The 23,639-nt window shown below is 33.1% G+C and overlaps 1 protein-coding gene across 1 annotated transcript in view; it reads right to left on the bottom strand.

Annotated features, from left to right (window-relative positions):
• Window positions 1–210: 210 nt before the first annotated feature.
• The window catches only part of LOC106468909 (glutamate--cysteine ligase catalytic subunit-like), a 42,377-nt gene continuing 18,948 nt past the window's right edge, over window positions 211–23,639 (bottom strand). Inside the window, exons 2-11 of the mRNA XM_022397310.1 lie at window positions 19,754–19,854; window positions 17,635–17,754; window positions 14,890–14,955; window positions 14,396–14,509; window positions 12,754–12,812; window positions 11,335–11,552; window positions 10,506–10,619; window positions 5,692–5,830; window positions 954–1,063; window positions 211–342 (exon numbers count right to left, since the gene is read on the bottom strand). Of these exons, the coding sequence (XP_022253018.1) occupies window positions 226–342; window positions 954–1,063; window positions 5,692–5,830; window positions 10,506–10,619; window positions 11,335–11,552; window positions 12,754–12,812; window positions 14,396–14,509; window positions 14,890–14,955; window positions 17,635–17,754; window positions 19,754–19,854 (1,158 nt within the window). The 3' untranslated portion in view covers window positions 211–225. The remainder of the gene's footprint in view (window positions 343–953; window positions 1,064–5,691; window positions 5,831–10,505; window positions 10,620–11,334; window positions 11,553–12,753; window positions 12,813–14,395; window positions 14,510–14,889; window positions 14,956–17,634; window positions 17,755–19,753; window positions 19,855–23,639) is intronic.

The following is a 23,639-nucleotide window of genomic DNA, read 5'->3' as shown; positions in this document are numbered from 1 at the left end:
TAGAATTCTGGTGTTTATAAAAGAATTTTATGTATAATTTTTAGAATATCCTTTCAGCCTTCATTGCAGAGTGTTTTCGAATACAAAATGGTAACAAACTAAGCCAAGTTAGATAGTAAAACATACAACTTCAATGTTTTTCTGAGATAAAATGTATTGTTGGTGATATATATATATATATATATACATATTATAAAGAAAGTTAACCATGAAAGATTTTTTGCATTAATAAGCATTAAAAAATACCTCCATGGGTCTAAATTCTGTTCGCCAGAAGGCGCTACCTTTGACATCTGGAACTTTCAAACGCACTGTTGGAAACGTCGTACTCAGTAACATTATCTAAAATAGAAATAAATATCAACAAGTTTTATAGAAATGTAAACATGAAACTATCGTTCTATTCTCGTAATACATTTGATTCCTGAATATTTCTGAAAATATTAACATTAATTAATCTTTGTATTTTTGCAAACATTCACTATGTTTTACAATTTATAAGTAATTTTTTTAGAACAGTAGTTTAACAAATATGTTAGGAAGTTTGTGATAATTTACATACATTCTTCCTGACAAGTTTTTGACATGCAGAACATTAGATTATCGCCTCAAATGTAATTAAGTAAACTCGTATATATTTTTTGAGTAATATTGTAATAGCGTAACTAATTCACATTAAAAAAAACTTCCTTAGAAACAAAATAAGAAACCAATTATCAAACCTATCCTATTTATATATTACAGGAATGGCTGGCTGTTTAAGAATTCAAATGTATGATGTTGACATAACTATCTATCTACCTTTAAATATCTGAATGCGTGTAAAACTATGCTGCCTAAGGTTATCGTTTCTTATTGTTTATAGAACAAAACTACCAGCCAGGTATTGCTTATACAGAAGTGTTCGTACTTTAAAATAAAATTATCTTAAAATAAGTAAAAGAAAAGCTTACAATTAAATTGAAGTTTCCTGTCTCATCTTCTTCCAGTTGATTCGGACATATAAACATTGGATCGCGAACAAAAGATCGAGCAACAAGACGAGCCATTTGAGGGTCTACACCTGGAAAACATTGTTGTTAGAATATCCCAAGATGTCAGATACATAAAGAGAACAAAACCCTGAAACAAACTGTAATACTGATAGTATTGTTAGAATATCTCTTAGGTGTCAGACACACAAAGAGAACAAACAACTCAACACTGAAACAAGCTATAATACTGATAGAATTGTTAGAATATCTCAAGGTGTCAGACACACAAAGAGAACAAACAACTCAACACTGAAACGAGTTGTAGTTACTGATAGTGTTGATAGACTATCTCGAGGTGTCACAACATATAAAAGAAACAAACAACTCAATCTAAGCAAACTGTAGTTATTGTGGTGTTGTTAGACTCTTTCGAGGTGCCACGATACACAAAAGAAAAACAAATTATACAAACTGTAGTTACTGATAGTGTTGCTAGACTCATAAAGACACATAAAGGTAACAAACAGCTCAACATGAACAAAATGTAGTTGCTGAGAAAAGCAGACGACAAACTGAACGATGTAGCCTTTTTCTTCTTCTTTTTTGTCATTTTGTGAACAGTAGTGTAGTGGTGTTAATCTTCTCATAAGTGCGGTTCTTCTGTGTATGGCGTTATTCTTTTTAATACATGTTAAGTGTATACCTTAGTTTGTAATGCAGAAGTTTCAACCTATAAAGCAATTATCAACATGTATGTCTTGAAGAATATTGTAAGGGGGTCATTTTGAAACCTAAGTGTAAAATACATGAAGTAGAAATTCGTTTAATGTACCAGAATGCTAACTACCAAAATATGTGTACCTATGTCAAGACTATATAGAGGTGCACTAATTTTATAATCGAAAATGAAAAAAATACAGGCAACAATAACAAAATACTTGTATGATAATTGTGACAAACTGACAAGACAAAACAACATTATAAGAATAGGACTGAAGACTAAAAATAACCAGAAATAAATATAGCAATGATATGAGGAAAGGAGAGTAAAATCTCTACATTGTATGATGAAGAGAATTAGACAGATAAAAGGCAAAAAAACATTAAATTTGGCAAGTGTTCAGAGATCGTTTCAATACATTAGCAAGACACCAAATAAGGAAATGGAAACGTCAGATAAATAAACTATGATTTTGAGGTTTGTTCCTACTTATTAATTACAATAAACGTTAGAATATTGCATGCGTAACCTTGAGATTTGGTAATGTTTTTTATTAGAAATATACTTGGGTTTGATGATATGTTGTGTTTAAATTGAAAAATATCTAAGGAAAAATCTTGACTGTTTGTTTCTTCATGGACAAAGCTGTACACCCTAGTGATCAAGTCACGAATTTTTAATGTTCTAAGTCATAAAGCTACAGCTAAACCACTGTGAAGGGCATAAAATCTTGTAAGTAGACATCTTATAAAAAGTGGCTTTACATCTTTGCAATTCACTGTAGTTATTTCAATATACAGAGTTAAATGCATTATATCAAACAATCTTAAATATGCAAGCCAACAAGTCACACGACAACCACAGCTGGTATAAAGTTGTGGCAAGCCAACAAGTCACTCGACAACCACAGCTGATATAAAGTTGTGGCAAGCCAACAAGTCACTCGACAATCACAGCTGGTATAAAGTTGTGGCTGAACGGAATGTATGAGAACTGCATTTTAAAATTTTTTGGCGTTACGTAAGTAGTATGATGCTACTGAATACTGATTGGTTTTGGGAAGAGTATTTAAAAAGCCGCTTACAACCAAAATATTCATACAGTCAGATCATAGGAATGTGTTCAGATTGGGAACTTAAGATTTCCAAGACGGCGATATCCATTATACTAAATACTTAATGGGACTGGTTTGTTTGTTTGTTTTTAATTATGCATAAAGCTACACAAGGGCTATCTGTGCTCTGCCCACCACGGGTATCGAAACCCGGTTTCTAGCGTTGTGAGTCCGCAGACATACCGTTGTGCCACTGGGGGGCAATGAGACTGGAAAACATAAAAATGTGGTTCAACTTGGGATACTACGACTATCAAAAAGAGACCTGCACAGGTCGTACTCCAGCAGCTATAAGTAAAGTCATGTAACACTCAAAGATGAACTCGTTCCAAGCACGATATGTTCTTCCAACCGTCTCATACCTCAAGCATCTGGAGAATGAGACGAATATTTATACTATTCCATATGAAGAGATACTGGTCAAGTCGCCAGATGCAGCATCTTTCGATATCTGTGTGATTAGACTGTTCAAATTAGTGCTGGAAAACCGTCGTTCTTGTAGACTAGATAGCTTATGGAAAGATGTAGGAAGGAGGACGTGTGCTCTTTTCATGATACCCTTACGACGGAGCCTTTTGCAATGGAAGCTATGCTGCAGGACTGTTGTAAAGATGCGCTTGCGCCAGACAGAGCATGGTTGGACGGGGAAACGTGGACTGTAGTGAAGTGGTGAAGGCTTGAAAATCGTTTTAATATATCGAATTCAACTATGTAGAGTATGGTCCTCAAAAATAGCATGAGAAGCATGTTACCTATGGTACATGCAAAGTGTTGATACGATGTTGAGGTAACTTCGTCCAGTTATCTGAAATATCCGTATCTAGAACATCTTTATTGTCTGGAGTCTTCTAAGAACATTACATACATACACCAAAGGGTTGATTGCAATGTGGTGAATGTGTAGACAAAAGCAACTCCATTCAATTCTGTCTTCTTCAAGGAATAGGTCGACCAGTTCATAACAGTGGAAATGAGTATAATCATCCTTTTTAGCCAAATTCAGGGCCAATTTCACCAGCATATAACAGCACAAAGGATTATAGGATGTGCTTTCTATTATGTGCAGCATTAATGATGCAGACCACAAGATACAAAGAGCTGTATGTTTATCAGTGCTTATTCCTGCTTATACCTTACTTCCACTATCTCCATATGACTCCCGGACTTGTAAGAAAAGAGATTAAATGTGATTCCATTTTCTCACCCAATAAATGTATACCGACTGTCTGTTTGCTGTGTGATGCATGAATCATCTGTAAAAAGATAAGCTGCAAACGAAATGTCTTGTGCCTTGTCATGCACTTCGCTTAGAGTTCGGTATATAAATTGGTTTTGTAAATTCTTTTAATAATCATCTGTACACTGTCATGACATCCAGTTCTGGCTGTGAACATCTGATTCAGACTCGGAGGGGTACCTTACAAATTCATGTGTACACTGGAATGACATCCAGTTCCAGCTGTGAACATCTGATTCAGACTCAGAGGGGTACCTTACAATAATCATCTGTACACGGACATGACATCCAGTTCCGGCTGTGAACATCTGATTCAGACTCGGAGGGGTACCTTATAATTGCAGTGAGCCAGTATCGACAGGTAGCGGTTGTCAGTGTTGTTACTGATGGCTTGCCTTTTTAAGATGTGCGAGAGCTAAAACATGGTTTTAAAAGTGTTTCCACATCCTGCTAAGGGCACTGGGACATTTGTAGCAATTCGCAATAGTTTATCGTAATTAGACAGCTCTCGTTGTCCGATTGCTCTCCACAAATAAATAAGTATATATATAAGATATACTTAATGACCAATTATTTGTATTTAAGCTTGCTTGACTTATGTAGATGAGGGTAAGGGTGTAGATTTGGTGTATCTGAATTTTCAAAAAGCATATAATAAAATACCACATAAAAGGCTTGATAAGTTAGCTAATTGGATAAAAGAGTGGCTGGATGGAAGAAAGCAAAGGGTTGTTATAAATGGAGTTCAGTCAAACTGGATTAATGTCACATGTGGGATATTTCAGGGCTCAACCTTAGGACCATTGCTCTTTTTTTATTTAAAACAATGACATATATGAAGGAATGGTCAATAAATTACTTAAATGTGCAGATAATATTAAGGTCTTGGGTGTTGCTAGCTGTGAAGAGGATGCTACTGCTTCACAAAAGGATTTAGGTCATTTAATGAGTTGGGCAAATATATAGCAGATCGGTTTTAATTATAATAAATGGAAGATAATGCATCTGGGTTATCATAATTTGAATTATAAGAATAAATTTGATGGGAATAACCTTAATAATGTCATGAAAGAAAGGGATCTTGGCATAATGTTGATCAGTGTCTTAAGCCATCCAAGCAGTGTGCTGTTTCTAGTGATAAGGCAAATTTAATTTTAGGTTGTATTGGTCATTGGTTAGGCCACATTTGAAGTATTTCGTTCAGTCTTTGGCTCCTAATATAACATAGGGGATACAAATATAAATTTTGGCAAGGTAGGAGACATCTTCAGCTAAGACAGTTTTATTTTTCTAACAGGGTAGTTGGCCTCTGGAATGGGTTGCCTTCAGATGTTTTGGAGGCAGTAAATTTAAGTGAGTTTAAGAAATAAAACAATAAACAACTTGCTAACTTTTTAAGAAAGGGAAATTCATTTTAAATAAATAGAATAATAAGATATACTGATAAGGAAATAAATTAACATATGTTTATTACGAACTAATACCAATATAAAACAAAAGTAACATTTTCTTAAACAATATGATCTAATTAGACGTTGATTTAAATCTAAGAGTTTAAGGTGGCGTGCATTCATACTTATATATGTATATGTAAAAACTAAAATTGACAGATTTTATAATTTAATAAACATTTGTTTATTCTTACCTGATTTTTCTAATTTGTCAAAATAGTTTTGATCATAAACGACAGGAACGTCATTTAGTTTGGAATCGTCAGATGTAAGGTAGAAACTTACAGGTTCCCACCGAGAACACGGAATAATGGCATAATCTAATTCTTCAGGCTGAAAAAATATAATCTTTGACATAATTTGTTTATGTTGACTCACGTAAATCAAAGATGTTCTAAAACAGACAAGTTTTAGTCGTTTTTAATACAAAACTGTTTAAGAAATAAAAAAAATATATAATACATTTCATAACCAGAATACAAGTAAAAATTACTAAGCTACCTATTTTTTGAGTACTTAAATAGAACAAATTAAGCAAAAAAAAGAACACGATAAATATAAATACAAACCTGAGGATTCTGTACATTTAAGTTGAGATAGTAAAACAGAAGTTAGAGACAATATAGAGTATAGTTGTTTCTAAAGTACAGAAAGCAGTACACACAGTGGCTAACTAAAGATGTAGACATAGAGCAACTTTCATACACAATCTTTTTCTGTGACATTCAGTTTTCTAGACATAGAATCCAAAATAAGTGATCATTTTACGTGACCTTGCATGGCAACAATTCAATGTAGCCCATCATACTGGCTGATCCTGCATGAAGAGGTAGATTTTAACAAATAGTGCTTCCTCTCATGTAATTGTCATGGCAATACAAAGCACAATAAACACTAACTTTCTTTCATTCCTCAAACTTTCATGTAACAGCTGTTAAACTGCAATTTCTTGTCCGACTTTATCAGTGGATTCAGGTTATAAATAACTTTCAAACATTTATATTCATACACAAGCAGATACGTTGCTGGGCACTGGCACACGGGGCCCATGTCCCGATTCTACTTGAAAGTGCCCCAAATCTCCAGTTGGTGTCTTGAAAAATCAGAATAGAAAACCATGATCGATATCGTACTGAAACACGCCTGAGATTCTAATCTATACTTCAACCTATGGGCGCAGAAGTAAAATTATACCAAAGGATGAACTATGTGATTTCACACTGATAAAAGATAAATGCCAATACCTAAATGCCCCCCTCCCCCGAGTCTGGCAGACCATTATCAATAAACACAACCAGGACCTGACAGCAAATTGACAGCACTGCCTTCACTACACATCATTCTCGGGGATACACATAACTCGTCCTTTGAAACATAAAACGTAATACCCTAATTCACATGAGCCATAAAAATAATCATGATAGTAATAAGCGTAATAATTACACCAATGTAATTCTCAAGGAAATAAACCAGTGACTCGTCATAAATTATCTTTCGGACCAGTGTAAACACACCATAAAGGAAAAAAAAACAAAAAAACAACGAATGAACACAAATTTAAAATTACAAAGCATCTTGTAATCAAATGAAAAGAAAATAGTCGATAAAATAAAATGAATATATATAATCCTAGCGCTCCTAATTAATGTAAAAGAGTAAACATTTATCAGTCTGTCCTAAACAGGAAACAAACTAACACACGTTACTAACCAAAATATGTATTCAACAGAACTAAAAAAGACTGATTATCTAAGTCATTTAACACAGTAACACATCATAAGTACAGCTATCCTATTTAACTTCTTAAAGAAACTGACAAACCTTACTCTAACTAATTGAGCCACACCACAAAACACCCACAGATTATCTACTGATCTAATAATCCTAACCATTATATCGCTAACTTAAATATGAGGTCTTGCATAAAGAATTTAATAACATCAAGGAATTCTTATGTAAAAACGATTTTCCAATTTTTGTAATTGATAGAACACTTCGTAATTATTTTAATAAACGAAGTATTAACATTTTAGATATAATTGAAGTGCCAAAACATCCTATTGTCATCAGTCTACGCTACATGGGTAAATACATATTTTTTAATCATTAAGATTCAGTTGAAAAATGTCATTCGAAGGGTGTATCCGCAGATAAAGGTTAACACGTGTATCTAAACCTAATTGTTGCCTACGGTTTTCTTTCCCTTCAGATCTACGGACCAGAAGGGTTTATTTTAAACCATTTATTCTTTAATGTTTTATATTCAAATCAAAACTCTTCAAAATAAAAATTGATCTTCATTAAATGGTCTATTCTCTGTCTTAATGAACTCTAAATGAATGATTTATTTTGACGAGTATAAAAGGGTTTTATTTTGAAATTAAAGCTTTAAATTACGTTGAATTTCAGAGTGGTGTTTTGTACTTTGCAAAGTTTATTTGCCAAAGTAGGGATATTTTCATTTTTATTTTAAGTAAATCAGTTTTTGTAGTTTTGACTTTCTTGTTTCAATACTTTTTTGTAGTACTTAAACTTTCTATATTACTATAGCTAATTAGGTTACGTACATATCGATCCCTACTTGTCTTCATAATTTTTTTATCATACTTGTTAATACTTAATAGTATATTACAAGCATTGTTATGAGTTTTTACTGTAAAATCCTTCAAGACCCTATGTTCCATTTATTTTAAAGCTGGAATCCATTTTATCCCTTCCTAATAACTTGCAGCGAGTTGTGGATTTTTTATGACAGAGAAAAAAGTAAGAGGAGTTTTGGGACATAAGGGTAGGAAGTTAGGGGCTTGAGCCCCTCCAGCCATACTCTTGTATACATCACTAGGTACATATAGCGGTAACCTAATCCAATATCTCACAATGGATAAATAAAACTCACCTGTTCACTTTCGGTATTTTGTAATTAAAACTTAGCAAGCTGTGACCTACAATTAATCTTAATGGGTACATAGTCAACCTGATGAAAAAAATATGTAAATTAAAAGGTGGAAAATTAAATGCTTGAATGTAAAGTAGTAAAACCTTTTACAAGTATTGTCAGATAAATGTTTACCTTTACTGATATAAAATTTGTAATCAATAAAAATTAAAAGATCTTGATATTACTGAAAATGAGCTTTAAAAATGTTTTGTCAGAGACTCCTGGTGTTGAGGCTATTGAAGCCAACCATTTTATTTGTTTACACCTTGAAAGCTTCGTATTTCTCGTCGTTTCCACTGAACTTACTGATGGCAGTATAAAGATTTATGACAGTTCTTTCAAGATGTGATACCGAAGCATTTTTATAACTGTGACTTTAATATTCGTAAAATGGGAATATTATCACTCCTTACCCAGCGAACTTTATCATGTTTTATTAATGGCTACAGCCTGAGTTGCAATTGTTATTTAGATGAAGTTTAACTTAACCGAATACATTTCGTTTCAACGACTTCTAAACGTTTCCTACTTTTATGTTAATATAATGTAATCATTATCATTATATTCACTGTTTATTCAAATAATGGTTTATAATACACCTCTAAGAAAACAATAACTTAACTCAAGCAAAATAAGGAATTCATACGGAATGTTATGCTCTGTACAGATCTCCATTAGAATTAAAATTGATTTGAGAAACTTTAAAACTAATTTTTCAACACTGTAGGATAGCTTGTTCTTCTAGTGTATTTTATGTCAACACTGTAGGATAGCTTGTTCTTCTAGTGTATTTTATGTCAACACTGTAGGATAGCTTGTTCTTCTAGTGTATTTTATGTCAACACTGTAGGATAGCTTGTTCTTCTAGTGTATTTTATGTCAACACTGAAACACAAAACCTTAACTCTGCCACTGATTTTATTTATAAGCTTATTTATTTATAATAATACAAAAATCTGTTTGGTATTTTGAATTTACTTTTAAAAAATCACGCGCAAGTCATTTCCCTTGAAGTCTTTTATCTGATTATTACAGACCCATAAAAACAATAAAAAACATTCTACAAAATTCTGTATTTCAAGATGCGATATTTTTCCTTCTATAAGAGACACGTGACTTGTTTTTATAATTTTAGTCTACAGGATGACCGAAGATTCGACAGATCTTTAGAGTGATAACTGAAGTAATGAAAAACGGACACAAATCGGGTGGGTTTCCACTGAACAAAACTCATCTTTATTAATCTCCTTAAATCGAACAAGTAAAAATCTGAAGACGACGATATGGATATCCAACAAAAAATAACACTTAAAACTAAAAAAAATGAACAAAGAACAAATGTATCTGAAAATAAATTACAATCAACATATACTTTAGTATGTTGGATCTAGAACACAGAGACAGAATGAAAAATGTATACGACTTTACAGTCTGTAGTGGTCCATTGAAGCCCAGGTGAGAACATATTTCAAAATTCCAAGGAGAGAGGTACAACGTTTGATATTTCAGTCCATCAGATTCAAGTGACCTTGATTTGTGACAGTTATATCTGGCTGGATAGTAGCCTCAAAAGATCAGCTCGGTGGTCAGTAGAAACAAGACGCCAATGATGAATCAGTGACAATAAAGACTTTCAACAGATATAGAGGTGACAAATACTGAAGCCATGTTTGCACGAGATCAAAAACGGTCTTTGTGGTTAAAACCAGAACAATAGGACAATAATAAAACTTAGAAATAACTGCTAAACTAAAACTAGTGAAAGACGTAGTTTATGGTAAAAGCATACCATAAAGAATATTTCATAAGAAAACAGAGTTAATATTATAAATATCACAAATGTAATATATGAATCATGTGAATGAAAAAAGTTTCACATTCACTTCTTACGTGTATTATGAACCGTGACAAAAGACTCAAATTATTTGTAACCATTGCAAAGTACTAATTATTTTTACCTCTCATTTTCGAAGTATTTTTTTCACCATTTTCTAAGTTATGAAATATACAAATGCATCAAGTGGTGGAAGGCACAGTTACATAAGAGTTAATTAGATCTTAATAACCAACCTTTTCTCGTTCCATTTTCGTTCTTGCATCCACAGCATCTGACAACGTCTGAAATCTACAGTCTCTATCCGTAAGATACCCTCGCAAAATTGGTACTGCTGCTGTAAGCGCCATCTAAAGGCAATATATTCACAGTAAGAAAAAATAATAATTGACCAAACATAAGACGTTTATAAAAATTTAAAAGAAAAAAAAAGTTACATGTGGTGATAATTTTTAGTAAAACCAAAACACACGCTAGTTGTTAAGATTGCACGTGAGTGGCAAAAATTATAATGAAACATATAATATATCTATAATTGCGTTTTTAATTAGTTTAACATAGTTTAACGTGGGTCTAGAAAAGTGTGTTTCGAAGCTATTTAAATATCAGAACTCGAGTTTTAAGCTGTTTATCACTGCAGATGTTGCAAAACATAATGAGATATTATTAAATATCATTGATATCCAAATACTTATGCGCAATCGATCTCACTTGTTTGTTTGTTTAAATTTAATCACAAAGCCCACGACGGATATCAAAACCCGGTTTCTAGAGTTTTAAGTCCGCAGACATACCGCTGTGTCACTGGAGGTCAGCGATCTCACTTGTTTGTTTGTTTAAATTTAATCACAAAGCTACACAATGGGTTATCTGTGCTCTGCCCACGACGGATATCAAAACCCGGTTTCTAGAGTTGTAAGTCCGCAGACATACCGCTGTGTCACTGGAGGGTGTTAGGTGTGTTTAGAATGAACATCACTTCAATCATTTGTATTTGTACGTTCGTATGAAAAGGCAAAACATCATTCAGGGACTACGTGATTAACTCTCACTTGTAACACCTACCATTATGGGGCTTAGAACAGCGAGTTGATCGTATAAAAACTTGGCATCTTGCAAGCTTGGAGCTTGTACTGTAACTTGAAGAGCACAGAAACTTAGTCCAAACATGCTGTTGTCGGCATAGACGTGGTCTGGTAAAGCGGCTTCTTCTGATTGGCCGTCATCGCCAAGCTCGCGTAGGTTCTCGAGGAAAGGTTTTGGCGTGTTCGTATCCTGAAAAACTGTAGGAATGTTTTGTTTAACAAAAAAATCAGAATTATTACAGAAGTTTAATTTCGTGAGAGAAAAAAAACAAAAACAGTGTCTTTCTATATGTTTTGTATTCTAATCACTGTTACAGCTCGAGTTGACATCTAAGATTATATAGTGTTACATAAGTTTAGTTTTTTTAACACAGGAGAGAGAAAAATCAATGTCTTTGTTTATATTTTATTATAATTACTGCTATTAATCAAGTTGACATAGTGTTATATATTTGTTATAGAAGTTTAGTTTGTTTGTTTTTAACAGTGGAAAGAAAGTAAAGTGTTTCTTCAGATTTTGTGCTGTAATCAATGATAGATCGTACACTTCGCAAAAAAATACGCTTATACTAGATGTACATCCGCAGAATCTCCGAAAGTATTCTGTTTCAAGGGTAAATATAACCAAAATTAAGAGTAACAACTATTTATATTTCTAGCTTTTTAAGTTTATATGTCATGTTGTGTTGTAGCCTACGGAGTGCAAATTCTTCTCATGATTCATGGCATGTGCACCTTTTACTGACTTCACTGTCATTTTAGTGCCTACTGACTGATTGACAGATAATACACTACTGTATAGTAGTGCGCGTGGTTAAAACTGGTTACCCCTTCAGAAGGCCGTTGGCCCCCTTTTTGGAGAAAATTAAAAAAATTACATAATAATAGTAAAAAAAAACCAGTAACTCTTGAAGAGTAGTAGTTTCGTATGGTGTTTTTCACACCTCCAAATTCTGTTGGAGGTGAGCATCAGGGAGTAGGACTAACGTCCTAGTTCAGATACCGGGTGAGCATGTTTCGGTGTGACAGGGATTCGAACCCGCAACTCTCAGATTGCGAGTCGAGTGCCCTAACCACCTGGCCATACTCTTGAAGAAATGGCGTGAAGTCATAGATCGGCAAGTTTTCTATACAAACGGGCAACAAAACATACAAAACATGAGTTGAGGAAATGTGAGCCTATCGAAATTTATTAGGGTTAAGAAAAATTGGTGCTGGAATCTGTTCTTCTAGACCATTCCTCTTTTTCGAGGCCAGTGAATGTTATTCTGATTACAGAAGTTTAAATTATGTAACTTGTTAGATTTTGAAGTTGATCAAAGCGTGAAAGGAATCATTAATGAGTTAGAAAATAAGTAAGATGTCGAGACTATCTGATTGATATTGTATTGTTACTTACTCGGGACGTTAATGAAAGCACGTTGGCCTCTTCTTTCTTCGCCATTGGCAGTCATTGACCTATAATAAAACAATACTATTAATTGTGAATAAACTTTCCAAAGTGTGCTTTTCGCAAACATACCGTAAAGTATAATTAAGCAGTACATTAGAGTTAAAATATATAGAGTAGACATAGAGAATGGTAAGTTGTGACGTACAAGAACCCTCGAATAAGTCCTTGCACTACGTTTACAACACATAGAAAACAGTAAGAATCTAAAGAGTAGATGAATCATAATTTTAAAAACCCGGTTACCATTGTAACTTCGGGGGTTAGGTTAGGGGTTTTTTCTGAAACATTACATCTAGGAGCAGAAGGTTCGACAATTATTGAATACATAAATAAGGAAAATAATGAGTCAAGTATAGTGAAAGTCAAGTGAAAGGGTTGAGGAAAACATAAATTGAAAATATGAGTCTTCAAATATAATGGCCCCCAGTGGCACAGCGGTGTGTCTGCAGACTCACAACTCTAGGAACCGGGTTTCGATACCCGTGGTGGGCAGAGCACAGATAGCCCATTGTGTAGCTTTGTGCATAACTACAAACAACAACAATCAAATATAATGCCCTTAAACACAAAAATGTTAATTGTTTCATTACTAAGCGCAAAGCTACACAATAGACTATCTGTGATGTGCCAACAACGGGTATAAAAAACCCGGTTTTTAGCGTCTTAAGCCTTCAGACTTACCGTTGAGCCACTGTGGAATGGGGAGGGGCAAAAATTTAAACAAAATCTTTTCAAATTTTTGACTAAATCGTTTCCTTTCCAGATACTTTTCTATTTTGAAATGAAATACCTAGTGGCGAGTAAAGAGAGAGAGAGATCCTATGAAGAGCCATATGATGCTAATACAGTTGAAGAATTTACAAGTTGAACAGTAATATTTACTATGAAGTGCCGTAAAGTGTAAAGAACATGAAAAAATTAGTGAACAAAGTTGGAATTAGCTGGGCGTGGCCTATTGTTTATCGTGCTCAGCTTATAAATCCGATAATTCATAATTCATAATCCGTCGCCGCAAAAAAAAAAAAAATAAAACGCGCTCCGCACTTTGGGAACGTGGTTCCATCATAAGAGCGACTACTTGATCAGACAAGAATAGCCCAAGAGTTAGCAGCGGGTGTTCTTGATCAGATATCTTCGATCTAATCTATCAGTTCAAAATTACGGACGTCTACACGTAGATAACCCTTTATGTAGATTTGAACTAAAACAACTTTGAATAAACAGCAAAAACAACTATTAATCTGTTGATGTAAAAACCCATACTTTACAGTGTATGGTTAGTTAAGTAACTACTGTATGTCATATACTGAAATATGTATCCGTGTATTACCCGTGTTTAGTATTTTACATTAATATTATCTATAGAATGCAGCCTTACAGGTACAAGTGTGAATGAATAAGAATGTCTCTTCATTTATGATATGCGCTTAAAGAAGGTGCAAAAATATTAACAAATTATAAAATATTTTTTGTAAAGCGGATCGATATTTGAGTAACAAAATTTATTCAATTCAGTTGATGTAAAACATTTCATTTGTCATGGTGTATTTAACTGAAAAATTAGAACTTTTTAGTTCCTTATACATACCTGTACAGCGGATTTTCGGCGCACATAACTTCATCAGGCACGAACAGAGACTTAAGAATTCCTGTTTCTGGAGTTGGCTTGAAAACAGGTTCAGTAAAATCTTTTTGTCCGAAACTGAAATTATATGTATGTACTTCAGGTAAGTAAAGATTAATACAGCTATGTTAAATAACGAGAATAGTTGTACACATAAAATGCATATAATACAAATAATTTTGAATTGGCAAATTATGTATTTTTTATTTTCATATATATACGAATATGTGTCGCGAATTAAGGTAATCAAAGAAATGAAACTTTTGAATATAATTATTTTTACAAACACTTATGACGCAGCATAAAAGAAACAAAGAAGTCTTTGAATGTGAACTATAATTGTGTACATTTAAGATAGATTATAAAGAAATGACAATATATATATATATGTGTGTGTGTGTGTGTGTGTGTACTTCTTTGTGCACTTATTATCTGATTTGAAAAACATCTTAACTTACCGAGGAAAAGCAGAAATGGTTAGGCACGTTTCATTCGAATTCAATACACCGAGAACTTCCTTTCTTCTGCAGAAATATAAAATAATATTAGATACATTCGGAAAGTACGCTATTGTATTGCTGTGTTTGATTCGTAATATTGTAACATGTAATGACGCTTCGAACCACTAGAATGTTATTGGCGATCAGAAAAAAAGAAAAAATACACATGTGATAAAACAGGTATTAGCGATGCTTACCGTTAAAGGGAATCGGTGTAAGACTATACCAAATAAAAATAAACGCATTATAAATGAAAATAAATAACGCGTTGCCCCAGTGGTTCAACGGTAAGTCAGCAGGCTTATAAAACCAAATAGTAGGTTTCGATTCCAGTGGTGGTTGCACCAAAGATAACCCATTGTGTTGCTTTGGGCTTAACAACAACCAAAGAATAGAGCATTGCCCCCTAGTGGCTCAGAGATAGGTCTGAAAGCTCATAGTGCTACAAACCGGGTTTTAATATCAGTGATGAGTATACCACAGATAGAACAAGCAAAGTGCTCTGGTACCATGTTATAAACATCACAAACTGAATAAATTATATTAATAGTGGATAACCACACAATGCGAGTGTTGTAATTTTCCGACAGTTAATACGTATCATTGATTGCCTCCTAAAACGACTTGAATAAGTTTACTATAATGGAAGTAGCGTGTCTGTCAACATCTATGTATGTAACCAAAACACCTGCGCCATCTATTGAATGACTCCACAAACAAAAATCCATAAACAATTTCACATTTTAGGTATTCAAGATTCAGAAAATTAGAAAAATAACTGTGGTATGTGTAACAACCATACCTTTATAAAATAACAATTTTAAACAAAAAGTACTTTCTCACAATAATAACACGACTTTCACTAGGACTGTATGTGAGAGTTTGATTATGTCTTTATTGATGTAAATTTTAAATGTGGTACTGAGAAACTGGAGTTCTTAAAAAACTATTAATTTTTTAATAAACGGTACCACTTTTAATGTATAAAACACTACAGTTTATGTCAGTAAAATTTATGAAAATTTTCACCTCTGTACATGGAACCATTTTGGTGCAATGAGTTGCGTATGACTAAAGAGCACAATCCGAACACTTTTCGTGTGCAGTACTTCCCAGAAAAAAATCCTTTTTTTAGAAAATGTTCACATTTCCTAGTTTTTTTTCCAATTAAGTATGGTAATTACTAGCACAAAGAGTCGTCTGTAGGTCGGCGTTTCCGTTAGTTATTACTAATAATGCGATTTTTACAAATATAAGACACGTATACAGGGCGAGTCAAACGTGATTTTACAGTCGTTTTATTTCGAACATACTTTAATTTTTAACGTGTTACACTGAAATAAACAGCAGTTAAGCTGGTTTCATTGTCTTCGTAATATTTTCTTTAGTACTAACCATAAATACCAATTATACCAACCATTTCGTACCAGCCGTATAGTAACTTTTGTTCCAACATGTAAGTTTATCATATAAATGTAAATGCGTGTGCGTGTTAGACATAATTTAGTTTTAGTTGTGCTCATATGAAGTGATCTAAAATATACAAATACAATTATGTTTTTCAGTAAATCATCCACACCAACGGATTGTAACACAACCACAATAAGATATTTAAAGAAGAAAAAATAGAAGATACCATGGGCACTTTCTGATAATACAATAAGGGGATAGTCTGACGGATAACACAAGGGCACACTAGCAGATAACGTAAGGGCGTACCGTGACGTATAATACAAGGGCACACTCTAGCAGATAAAACAGGGGCACACTAGTGGGTAGCATGAGGGAGTACTCTGACGGATAACGAAAGGTTACCCTCTAGCGGATAACATAAGTGCGTACTCTGACGAATAACTACTCAGGAAAGTTTACTGTTGTTTTGTGTTGTTCAGTACCTACATTCTATATAGATGTAATAATAAAACACTAGTATACTTTTTTTTTTCATCAAAGTCAAACAGTAGAAAAATATCGAGGAGTTTCATGCTAAGAAGGGAAGGATGAAAGATAAAGAGATTAGAAAATGAAGGTTACAATATGTATGGCTCAGTGAACGTCTGGGGATTAGAAAATGAAGGTTACAATATGTATGGCTCAGTGAACGTCTGGGGATTAGAAAATGAAGGTTACAATATGTATGACTCAGTGAACGTCTGGGGATTAGAAAATGAAGGTTACAATATGTATGGCTCAGTGAACGTCTGGGGATTAGAAAATGAAGGTTACAATATGTATGGCTCAGTGAACGTCTGGGGATTAGAAAATGAAGGTTACAATATGTATGACTCAGTGAACGTCTGGGGATTAGAAAATGAAGGTTACAATATGTGTGGCTCAGTGAACGTCTGGGGATTAGAAAATGAAGGTTACAATATGTATAGCTCAGTGAATGTCTAGGGATTAGAAAATGAAGGTTACAATATGTATGGCTCAGTGAACGTCTAGGGATTAGAAAATGAAGGTTACAATATGTATAACTCAGTGAACGTCTAGGGATTAGAAAATGAAGGTTACAATATGTATGGCTCAGTGAACGTCTAGGAATCTTTATAAAGATAGTTACCGTAAAACATATCAGAAAATAGTAAACCATAAAGAAGCTGTACAAGTACCACACTGGGATTGATCTAAAGCTTTATTGTTTTTAATATAATGATATATATTTAAAAACGCGTTATATTTTTACTGCATTTATTTTCTTACCTGGCTTGCATATTTTCTTCTACCAGAAGACAAGATTTCAGGACGTCATCGAACGGACCTCTGGGAGAGCTTTCTACCATGGACTCGGCAGCCTCCTCACTCCATTCACCTGCTGATTCGCTAGTGAAAGTTTTGAAAACGGAAAAGAAATTTAGCAACACACTGATTTTTCGAAGGAAAAATATAAAATTTGCAAATTAGCACAATAATTAAAACTGGATGTTTTGTTCTTCTAACAACCTTCACGGTTAGCTTAAATCATTAAACTACAACAGATAAAAACCCTATAACCCGAACGCTTTCGAAAGATGGACCTTTCTTCTTCAGGAGCAAACTAGGAATGGTAAAAAAAATGGTTTCCATATCCACGTGACACGTGAGACTGGGAAAATGTTAGCTTGTAACGACGCAATCCTGCTGACAGAAGAACAAAACCCTACTTCACTCTTTAAGTAGGGCATCTTACACATGTTTTTCAATCGAAGTTCATGCACTAGGAGACGTAAATTTCAAGTTTAAGTTAGCCAAGAAACGATCTTTGTAACCTTCATAAGGACGAAAAAGAAGACGTGGAGTCGATAGTTAAAGGGGTTAAGAAACATTTCTTGTGAAGTGAAAGTTCCTTATCTACGTCCGGATTCCTCGAAAAACCACGATTTTCTTCTTACTGTTTGTGATGCTTATCTTAAGAACTCATTTCTTGATACAGCATTGCACGTTCAACATATAAATATTTCATTTACACTTGAAATAGATCTTTATTCTTTACTGACGAAATCGAAATATAGTTTACTTGACAAGTAAAATATAAAATGATATCAGTGTGCTACAAATTGAGACTAATTCCTTTCTTCTGGGTATATTTTAAATATCACATAAATATATACACATGTATGTGCAATTTTATTTTTATATTTATATTTACATGAAGTTTTTATATATATACGTGTAGGCTACGAGTCGTTTTTGGTTTCAGGATTATATACTTGTCTGAGTTGATGAATAACAAAAGGACACAGAATGTCTCCGTATTGATAGTTTGTATTTTGAATCAAACGTTCGACTATTTTATTATTTCTAACTTAAGTCTATATTTATAATTTTATCTTAAGGACTGTTCTGCATTGTCAGCTTAGTATATGGATTTCGAATTAATCTAAGCCTCCTAAACTGAACGATTCTCCTGATATATTCTTGGAATTACGACCGGAAATATTGTTAAGAGAGAGAAGTTCCCCAAATGATGTAACAATGCACTCCAATCTTTACTAATAAAGATTTAAGAAAAACATATTTAAATAACTATAGTCATTAGCGATATTAGGTTGAATATTAGTTTCGCACTAAGTAGGTAGCCTGCTCTGATCGGAAGTTAATATTAACTACTAGAGTCGACTTCTGAGTTCAATAACAATATAACCTTTGAACTTTCTGGGGACAACGCTTTTAATTTCTATCTCAGATGAAGGCTTCTAATAAAAACCTGTTTAGCAGATCGAGACGGCGTGACTAATTAACATAAAGATGGCGTGAAACAGCCTTGTAAATTGTCCACGTTATACGTACGTCTTAAAACGTAGATCCAGACTCGAATAATGGTCTTCTTCGCCGCAAGTGAAATTCTTCTTTTTTATTATACTCTTTAGCTTCTAAGAGCCACTTCTTAATGTTCTTTAAACGTTCTGGACGCCTTTTTTATCTGGTTCTACGTTTGTAAAGAATGATTTTAGAATCACAAAAATATTGGCAAATAATTAGTCCAGGCATTATTCAGCTATAGTTTTCATCTTCGCACATTTCCTTATTAATGAGATCCACGTACTTCAGGAGGAATCATTACAGTGACTATAAGTGGTTCTAACTCATATGACTACTCGGTTGTCTGACAGTAGGAATGTTATCAGGCGAATGCAATCATACCAGCTCTTATTTTAAATTAAACATGGTGCCTTCAGTCATCTTCAAAGTAGCGTAGTCAACTAATTGGAAACTAGCTCCTTGTTATTTCGTTCTAAAATACATATCGTAGCATGAGATAAATCATTTATATGACCAGAAAATATAAATTAATATTTACATATACATGATTATTTATTTAGACAGATAGAGAGACGGATACCTTTTGTATTTTTCCTCCATACATTTCAATACTTGCAGAGCTCGTAGACTGAGTCGAGCAACTTTTTTGTCGTGATCAAATTTGACCAGATGAGCTTCAATCTGTTGAAGAAAAATTAATATAAGATCATCAGTTGAGTAAATAGAAGTTAGTGGATGTAATATATGGTAAACATATAACTTAATGTTAGAATACGTAGGCTTATCTAAGGAGTGACACAGTTGTAACAGTCTCAATAAATCACCTGGTATAAACTTCACTCCAAAAGAAAAGATTCATAAAAATACTTTGAATGAATGTTAAACTCAAAAAATAAAAGTTTTACTAAACCACTTCGTATAGAGTTGAGATCAAACTCAAGAAAGTAAAAGCTATACTAAAACACTTTGATAAAGTTTCGCTCAAACTGAAAATATGTAAAAGATTACTTAATAGCTTCATATAAAGTTTAGTTCAAAATAAAAAATAAACGTTTTACTAAAACTCTTTGAATAAAGTTAAATGCGTAATTCTTATTTCTCTTCTATTACACAATTCGTTGGAGTGGTCCTCAAGTTTGTTATATTACATTTAATACACAACAGTTAAGAGCATTTTATTACGGAAAAGAAAGTGATAATAAAAAAACTATAATAATTTATATTTCTAAATCTAATAATCAAAAGATGTAAACACGAACTAAATCTCAGTGTTCATGAAAAAATGTCAGCGTACTTAATTAAAAAAAAGTGTAGGATTATTTCTAGATTGTAAACGACTGTTACTAACCTTGAATTATATGTTATCATGCATGAATGTATTAATGAAAACATAATACCTCAGTTAGATTTAAAAGGTTCGTGAACATTTTGGGCTATTGGAAGCTCAAATCAGTTTTCATATACCTCCAACTTTTGTTATTGTTGTTTTTCTTATATCAATGAACCAGTTTTCATATACCTTCCAACTTTTGTTTTGTTGTTTTTCTTATATAAGTGAACCAGTTTTCATATACCTCCAACTTTTGTTATTGTTGTTTTTCTTATATCAGTGAACCAGTTTTCATATACCTTCCAACTTTTGTTTTTGTTGTTTTTCTTATATAAGTGAACCAGTTTTCATATACCTCCCAACTTTTGTTATTGTTGTTTTTCTTATATCAGTGAACCAGTTTTCATATACCTTCCAACTTTTGTTTTCTTATATAAGTGATCCAGTTTTTCATATACCTTCCAACTTTTGTTGTTGTTGTTTTTCTTGTATCAGTGAACCAGTTTTCATACACCTTCCAACTTTTGTTATTGTTGTTTTTCTTATATCAGTGAACCAGTTTTCATATACCTTCCAACTTTTGTTTTTCTTATATAAGTGATCCAGTTTTTCATATACCTTCCAACTTTTGTTGTTGTTGTTTTTCTTATATCAGTGAACCAGTTTTCATATACCTTCCAACTTTTGTTGTTGTTTTTTTCTTATATCAGTGAACTTTTGGTTTACTTGAATGTATTAAAATTAAACGAACTGCATCGATCCTTCTCCTTAAAAACAGTTTTATTGCTAGGTCTTCACAAAACACTTAAGAAATGACAGTTAGGCTTCACTTTACATAAGCAGGAAATGCTTGAACAATCATATAAAGCATTGTAGATGCATACTTAAGCAACTTTAGTAAGTAAACGTGGATAAATATACACAGATTTAGTTTACAGGCTGAGAGTAGAAAATCCCACAGATGTAACTTGACCACAGTAATTGGTCGTAATTACTGGAGTCTACTTTACTTGGATTATGTAACAAAGTTGTTTAAAGAATTCAGTCTGCTAGCAAGAGAGCAAGACGACTGAAAAATAGAATTAGGATTATTCTTCACTTACTAGAGTGTGTGTTTATGTGTAATGGTTTTGTCTTTTCTTAAGAGAGACTACCCTCCCAATACTGGTTTTACTTACCAACCCAGTGGTCTGTTTTAATAGCCTGTTTTCAATCTATGCTTTTTTGGTTTTGTTAAGAGAAACTACCCTCACAAAACTAGTTCCAATTATCGCTTCAGAAGTTTGTTTTAATCACCTATTTTTAATTGAGTGATTTTTTGTTTTGTTAATGGAAACTACATTACTCAAGCTAGTTTTACTAATCGCTTAAGTGGTCTGTTTTAGTAGCCAGAGTTATCATTTAAATGTTTTTTATTTTGTTCGGGGAAACTACCCAACACCAATTAACGGTATTTGTCCCTTGTTATTGGTCTGTTGTAGTAGTAGCCTGTTGTCTGTTTAGAGCTTTTCTCGTTTGATAAGAAAAACTTATCACCCCAGTTGTCTGTTTTTAATGTATTGCTTTTGCATTTTGTTTAGAGAAACTACCCTCCCAAAACTGGTTTTTCTTATCACTTTAGCTGTCTGTTTTTAATTCAATACCTTTCTATGTTCTTAAGGTTATTTATCGGCACAAAGCTGGTTGCATAGTCTGAACAGTACTTTCAGATTTGTGTACATGAGCTGTTCCTATTTTCTAAGTTCTAATTACATTTCACATGTGAGGCTTTCCTATATAAGTCACTTCTGATAGACAGTTTATTCTCCTCGCTTAGTAGGACCTAGAAACATTCTACAAATACTGCTTTATATTTTTAATTATCCCGTACGTTCAATACTATTTTTGACCTAATTGTTTAAAATACCTAAAAATAGTCGAATAAAGAAAACACTGCTGTATAAAGTTTTTAAATGTTAGATATTAATTTGATCATTACTAAAGAGTCTCCTTCATACACATAATTGTACATTGAATTATCAGTCTTTACAACCATTTATATATATGTGTGTATATATATACTTGTTGCACGTCCAAAAATAACGAGTCAGCTGAAAACAAAAATAATGAAAATGTTAACAGTATCAAACCAGTGATATTGTTTTAACACATCAGTATTGTTTTTAGATGTACAACCTATAAACATAAAATAAAAATATTCTAAATTTTAATCCAATCTTTACATTTTACCGAGAAGGCAAAAGGAAAGCAACTCTAAGAAAGCTCTGTCTAGGTAGAACCCGCAGGGCCACGGAAGTACACTGCCTATCATAGATTTTCCTATTCACAAAATATAAATAAACGCCATAAAACTTAATGAGACAAAATGAAAAAGTCTGAACTAGAGTGTTTTAGGATCTGTATGTCTTAAACAATTATTCTTTCTTTGTACAATATTTTCAATTTTCTTGCAAAAATTCGATTTTTCTGTGCTAATTCCTGTTTTAAATAGTATTCAACATACATAGGGCATTATGGTAACGCCAGAAAACGGTCGTATTCTGTGTATTACAAGCGAAAACGTGTTTCATGTTTCAATACCGTCGTTGTGGAGGTGGTCGCATTCAGGAATACAGGGTTAACAGAGTTTCTAAAAGAAAATACAAATTAAACCAAAAATTAAGAGAAGAAATTTCCTTCTTTTACAAAGAAGATGTTGATTTAGATGTTAATGAAGCTTATCTTTGAATCTCATTCATTGTTCCCTTTACTAAAATATTCTGTAAAGGTAATCAGTCGTCCGTGCCTTACTGCTCTTATTCAGATACTTTTAGACATTGTTTCTGGCTAAATTTACACCAAAAATAGCAATCAATCCTCATCAGAAGAGGACAACTTTGACAAATGTTTTGGGAGTTGCATCCAAATCACTTGCAGTTTTTGTGCTAATTTTGAACTCTTTAAACTCAAGCCTTAATGATACAACAATTAAAAAGTAAAAACTTAGTAATGCTGGATCTGATAATGCGAAGATTTATCACCATATTTTAGGAATTTTGGTCTGGTTGCTGGTTAATGGCGAATTCAGAGTTAATTTGACTTTTAGATTAATTGTTTTGTAGATTCTATTAGGTTGTTTGTTTTTTGAATTTCGCGC

Source organism: Limulus polyphemus, unplaced genomic scaffold, assembly GCF_000517525.1.
Source record: "Limulus polyphemus unplaced genomic scaffold, Limulus_polyphemus-2.1.2 Scaffold3214, whole genome shotgun sequence".
Taxonomy (NCBI): Eukaryota; Metazoa; Arthropoda; class Merostomata; order Xiphosura; family Limulidae; genus Limulus; species Limulus polyphemus.
This window is presented reverse-complemented; position numbering and strand designations above follow the sequence as displayed.